This window comes from Gossypium hirsutum, chromosome A05, assembly GCF_007990345.1.
Source record: "Gossypium hirsutum isolate 1008001.06 chromosome A05, Gossypium_hirsutum_v2.1, whole genome shotgun sequence".
Taxonomy (NCBI): domain Eukaryota; kingdom Viridiplantae; phylum Streptophyta; class Magnoliopsida; order Malvales; family Malvaceae; genus Gossypium; species Gossypium hirsutum.
The window spans coordinates 102485878-102492326 of record NC_053428.1 but is presented as its reverse complement, the minus strand read 5'-3'; the positions used below and the strand labels follow the sequence as shown (position 1 = coordinate 102492326).

The 6449-nt window shown below is 34.9% G+C and overlaps 1 protein-coding gene across 1 annotated transcript; it reads left to right on the top strand.

The window, feature by feature from the left end:
* The first annotated feature begins 2022 nt into the window (after positions 1 to 2022).
* Positions 2023 to 3849, top strand: LOC107897380 (UDP-glycosyltransferase 708C1). Its single transcript, XM_016822824.2, has one exon. It carries the CDS (start codon positions 2300 to 2302, stop codon positions 3728 to 3730), a length of 1431 nt encoding a protein of 476 aa, XP_016678313.2. The 5' UTR covers positions 2023 to 2299; the 3' UTR covers positions 3731 to 3849.
* Positions 3850 to 6449: the final 2600 nt, after the last annotated feature.

The window sequence follows — 6449 nt, the reverse complement described above, 5'->3', positions numbered from 1 at the left end:
TTTTGAACCAGTATCCCGATCGATTTATGATCCAAATGATTCAATTAAACGGTTCAATCTAGTTCAAACAATCATAAAAAAAAATATATTATTAGAAGGAGAATTATTTATTTATTGTTTTATTTTTATTTTTTTGTTAAATATATATGTTTGAAGTTTATTTTTAAAATGCATGTGTATTTTAATATTAAATGTCCTTGATATCCATGGGTGTTGAGGTTTATGTGGATAATATTTGAAGAAAACTTGATAACTATAGTTCTCAAGATTCTACTTTCATGTAAGAGAATCGTCATGAGATATGATAAGATAACCAAGCCCCAACCTTGATATCCACTGGTATCAAGGTCATTATCATTTTTAGAGATTATGATAAGGATCTAATACTCCCAACTTATATAGGTTTGATATTAGTTAACTTGACCTCGACATGTCAAGTCTGACTTCTAATTTTATTTGTCCAACTTCTCTCAAATCCTAAAAACCCACCATCATTTACACATTCAAACCATAAACTTCTCAAAAGATTATTTCAATCACTCCTTACTCCAACTTAATTTATCATATGAGCTTTTTTCCTTTTCTTTTTTTTTGCCAATGTTATGTTATTAGCTTTTTCATTTTTCTCTTGAATATGTTAAATATTTATTTATTTTTATTGTCATTATAATAAATTATGGTCATATAATCTTAATTGATAATATGACTAACTAATTTATAAATCTAGTTAACAGATTAACTATAATGACTTAAGTATTGTATTTCAATTTGAATATTCTATTAACATAACCTTTAAGAATAGTGTCATGTTGTAGGAAATAAAAAGGAGGATTCATAAGAAAATCTGAGCTAAAAATATGAAGAGGATATTCGAAATGAAGTATAGATTTTTGAGGTCTACGAGAGGATATTTAGTACATTTGAGTGACCTTTAATGATGATGGTATTTGAACAAAAGCAAAGTGGTAATATTACAATCGAGCAATACTCATAACTCGATGATGTCTTCGATGCTAGAGTTACATCATTGTTTGGTTGAAATTGAATCGGGCACACACTAGAAAGACTTGTATCAAGGTGCGGGCAAGCTAGTTATACTCACCATTGTTTGTGTAAAGTAAGGCTCAATACTTAACAAATCTAGCATAGACATCCTTATAGGAGGAGGAGTTGGGGTAGGCAAGTTCAGCAAGTTCAGTATGCACTCGTTGATATCTCTATTGGGCAGGTTTCTCAAGTTCGGCATGCACTTTTCATTGTCTTCGTCGACAACTCAATTATACGTGCGTTTTAAAAACTTGAAGATGTTGTCTTTCTTGAATAAAATTCGTTACTCTTATATCAATTGTAATAATGCACTAATTGTTGTGCAAATAGGATAAAAGAGAGTAAGTTATTGTATTAAAAAATCACATTAGGTTTAATCGAAAGGGTCATAAACGATCTTGCTTAAAACCCAACATTTTAGACAAAATCTCCCTCTAATGTAATTTACCGAGGTTTGACAAATTATGCCTATCCCCTCGAGCACTACAAATAGAAAAAAGGAAAAATTTTTATTACGAAGGAAATAACAAATTTTGAGATGATTTAAAGGTAGGAGAAACCACCTCCATTTATATTAATACAAATACTTCACAACCTTATGTTTTTTAGATGTAGGGTTGTGATATTTCATCACTAATGATGAAAAATTATTATCCACTATCAATGTACTCCCAATGACATGCTAAAGACAATGGGCTATGATGGATCTATTACTTATGAATAATAGCTCAACGTTGATCTTTCCTCGAACGCAAGTCAATCATGTATCAAGGTTCATTCACTTCGACAAAATGTTTAAAACAATCTCAAATTGTTGTAAAACAAAACTATAGGTATGCCAAACTGTTATAATGAACTTTAATTTAATAAAAATTTTTTATGGCATTAACAATTGTATATAAATTTTAAAATTTGAAAAGTACAATATTTGAATTCCTGAAAATAAAAATGTAATCGCTAAATTTCAAACATACAAAAAGTACAGAGATTTGAGCTTATTTTTAACCATTTTAAATTTATAAATACTTATTGATTGAGTCTTAATTCGATTGGCATGAACATTGTTGTCAATGTAAGAAAATATAAATTCGAGTATTCTGAAGTGTAATAGACTATAAATAATTTTAAATATTGTGTGAACATAAAATTAAAAAATAAATAAGTCATCCATCCATATGCTTATATTGTATGTATAAATTCCACTTGTTCTTTCCATCTAAATTTGAAAGTCAAACATTCATCTCACACAAAAATGTCGATTTCCCCAGGTTCTGTCACATCTCAGCCGCACATTGCCCTCTTTCCGAGTGCCGGAATGGGTCATCTGACCCCTTTTCTCCGCCTCGCCTCGCTGCTATTATCCCACAACTGTAAGCTAACTTTGATCACCACAAAACCTACTGTTTCAGTCGCTGAATGTACACACATTTCTTCCTTTCTCTCCAAACATCCAGAAATCAATCATATTGAATTCCATGTCCCTCCAATGCAGCATTCGGATTCCATTTCGGATGACCCTTTTTTCATCCAATTCGAAGCCACTAGCCGCTCTGCACATCAGATACATCCATTGTTAGCTTCTTTAACTCCACCGATTTCCGCCATTTTTGCAGACCTTGTGGTCGCCAATGGTACCAACAAAGTTGCGGTTGATCTCGGGGTACGAAACTATGTTGTTTCCACCACTTCTCTCAAGTTTCTTTCACTCATGGCGTATCTACCGATCCTGACAACATCGGATGCTGCTAAGCTCGTCGATGGTGCCGCCGAGATCGAGATCCCGGGGCTGACCCCGTTGCCGATATCAAGCATTCCACCTCCATTCTTCAATGCCGATCATGGATTTACAGCAACCCTTGTTTCAAACGCTAAAGCTCTCCCTTTCTGCAATGGAATCCTAATGAACACCTTTGAATCCTTTGAGCCTGAAACTCTTTCAGCAATCAGCAACAAGAGAGCCTTAAGCAATCTCCCACCGATTCTCCCTATAGGACCATTGGAAACTTATGGTCTCAACATGAACGACCAAACTCGATATCTTCCATGGCTGAACGACCAACCAGCTGAATCAGTCGTTTTCTTAAGCTTCGGAAGCAGAACGGCCATGTCGAAAGATCAAATAAAGGAATTAAGTGATGGACTAGAGAGAAGTGGGTATCGATTCCTTTGGGTTCTCAAGACGAAAAAAGTTGACAAAGATGAAAAAGAAGATTTGGGAGAGATATTAAGCAGTTCATTTCTCGAAAGCACAAAGAACAGAGGTATGGTCATCAAAGAATGGGTGAACCAGCAAGATATTCTGGGAAATGCAGCCATTGGAGGATTTGTATGCCATTGTGGGTGGAACTCAGTGATGGAAGCTGCTGGGAATGGGGTTCCAGTGCTGGCATGGCCTCAACATGGGGACCAAAGAACAAATGCAGAGGTTTTGGAGAAAGCTGGGCTGGGAATATGGGATGCAACGTGGGGATGGGGAGGTCAGAGATTGGTTAAACAAGATGAGATTCAGAGAAAGATCAGTGAGTTGATGACAGATGAGAAGCTGAAGAGTAAGGCTAAAAGTGTAGGGAATGAAGCTAAGAAAGCTACTGGAAATGGTGGGACTTCCAAAAACACAATCCTGGAAACCATTGAATCGTTGAAGCAAAATGTGCAGACTGTTTTAGGAACTCATAAAAATTAGACATGGGATTTGGAATTTTATTGTTTAATTGGCATTATTGATTTATTTTTGAACAATATGATCCAAGTCAATGAGTTTGAAATTTTAGTGAACTGTTTTCATCTTTTACTCTCTTTAATTTTTGCCCTAAAATATTTGCCAACGATATTTGTGCGTTATATATATATACATTGGAACATGAATATATCATGATGTAATTTTTATATTAATTGTTATACATAAATATTTACCCATATCACATCTTCCTTACTATATAACCGCCCTACATATAATACAATATTATTACAACGATATCTCAATCCCGTGTGTTAGTCTGGTTAGGGTGTTCAATATTTCATGTGTGACCTGGGTTCAAATAATATTCACTATCCAAAAGGATTAAATAGAATGATCTAATTTGATCCTATCTACAAAATATGTTTCCCAAAGTGATATGATATTCATTAATAAACTATACTCAACACAACCCATAAATATCTTTTAATAAACTACCAACATCATAAATATAGAAAATGTCTTAAACAACTCCAGTGATCAAGAAGTGGTAACTCCTTTTGTACTCAACTATCATTTCTATATTTTTCAACATAATCTTATTTAAATATTTTATATTTATATAAATTTCGATACTATCATTGTTTTTCTTTTTATCTAATATTTGTTAAGATTTAAAATAATGTTGCGCATAATATTTAAGTATATTATGTTTTATTTGAGTTAAAGTTTCAAAAAAGGGGAAATTATGGAGCCTACTTCCTCAGTAAGCCAAGGTCTACCGTCGCTGGCATGAGTATTTAGGTATTCTTGTTTTCTTGTCTTTTGTTCTCTTACTTTTTTCATCTTTTTGCAACTAGTGTTCCGAAAATTAGCTTTATTCTACGCTTGAAAGAAGGATTCCCAAGTTTCGTGGTTGGTACTTGTATCAATGGAAAACAAATTAGCAAATTTGACACTCAACGAAGAAGAGGATGAAATTTTGCAGATTCAAGTAGATCCAGTCTTCGAAAAAGAAAGGGGTGAGTTCCAATTAGTAGGTTGTTTCCTAACGGCAAGTATAATCCACTTCCTAGCTATGAAGAGCATGATGGCGAATCTGTGGCATCCGGTCTGTGGAGTTCAAATCTGAGATTTGGGAGAAAAAGAGTATTTATTTCAATTTTTTCATGTCATGGACATGGAACGGGTTCTTAAGGGATCACCTTGAATTTTCAACAATCATTTGTTGGTTCTTTATAGATTACAGTGGGGGGAGGATCTATTAAAAGTGCCATTAACCTTCACCCCTTTTTGGGTACAAATTCATGATGTCCCTGTTGGTTTATTTTCTGAAAAAATAGCAGCATAATTGGGTAATTTTTTGGGGAACATTTTGGAATATGATGGCGTAAACCTAGGGAAGGAAAATTGTAACTACATGCATATAAGGGCCCAGATTGACATTAGACAACCATTGAAAAGGAAAAAATAGATTTTGTTTATGAAAGATGTTCATATGTCAGATTTATGTATGAACGACTATCTTTGTTCTATTTCTATTGTGGTCGTTTGGGACATAGTGATTCGTTTTGTGAAGCTAAGATGTTGCTTAGGGTGGAAATTGCTGAATTTGGTTGGGATCTATCTTTGCATGCTTAAATCACGTAAAGCCTTATTGATGAACAATATCTGGCTTGGGGAGGAAGATGATGACAAACATGAATGGGATAGGAGGAACAATTGGGCTTCAAGGAACAGAATATGAGACGAAGTTAATAATGGAAGAAGTGGAAAGGCTATCGATTATTGGGTTTTAATCTGGAAGGGGGATCATCATATCTTGATCGACAAAAGGAAAATCTACCGTCAGAATTGGCGAAAACAACTATGGAACATGACCTGGAGGATGGCGTCTTATTTGGAGAAGAGGGGAAGAAGAGAGCTAGAGGGGCAATGGAAGATTTTTCGGCGAGAGAAGAAATTGATAACTTAATGGCAAGAAATAGAATATTGGTGGAAGTTAATCATTCATCACCGACGGCTGCCAAGAGGCAAGTCGACCGGTCACAATGAAAATTTTGAACTGGAATGTCCGTGGTTTGGGGAGGCTACAGACGATTCGATGACTTCGGTATCTGCTAAAGACGTATAATCCCTATATCATCTTCTTTATGGAGACAAATCTTGGTAGTAGACAGATGAAATGGGTGCGCCGAAAATGTGGTTTTGTGCATGATGTTGAGGTTGATTCAGAAGGTAGTAGAGGAGGCTTATGTTTGGCATAGAGACTGGATGTTTCAGTCATACTCCGATCTTTTTCAAAAAGGCATATTGAAGTGGAAATTGAGGATAATGAAACAAGAGTAAAATGGAGATTTATAGGTTTCTATGGGTCCCTTTATGCTCAAGATAGGAATGAATCATGGGATGTTTTGAAAAGTCTAAGTACTGCTGACGACACCCATTGGTTTGTTTGTGGGGACTTTAATGAAATAATGTATGGGTTTGAAAAGAAAAGAGTGTAACACCCCAATTTTCGGGAATTCTGTGAATGTTGGCAAAATTTCATGCTTTGATTTTGTCATTTGTGAGTGAAATTATGAAGTAGAACCTATGTGAAAATGTTTGAAAATGCTATAGGCTAAATTGAAGTGGCCAAATAAATAGGAGTGCAAAATAGGAGGATTTGCATGACAAACCTCCCATTTTACGTGAGTGGCCAGCCATCATGTTGTTGTAGACA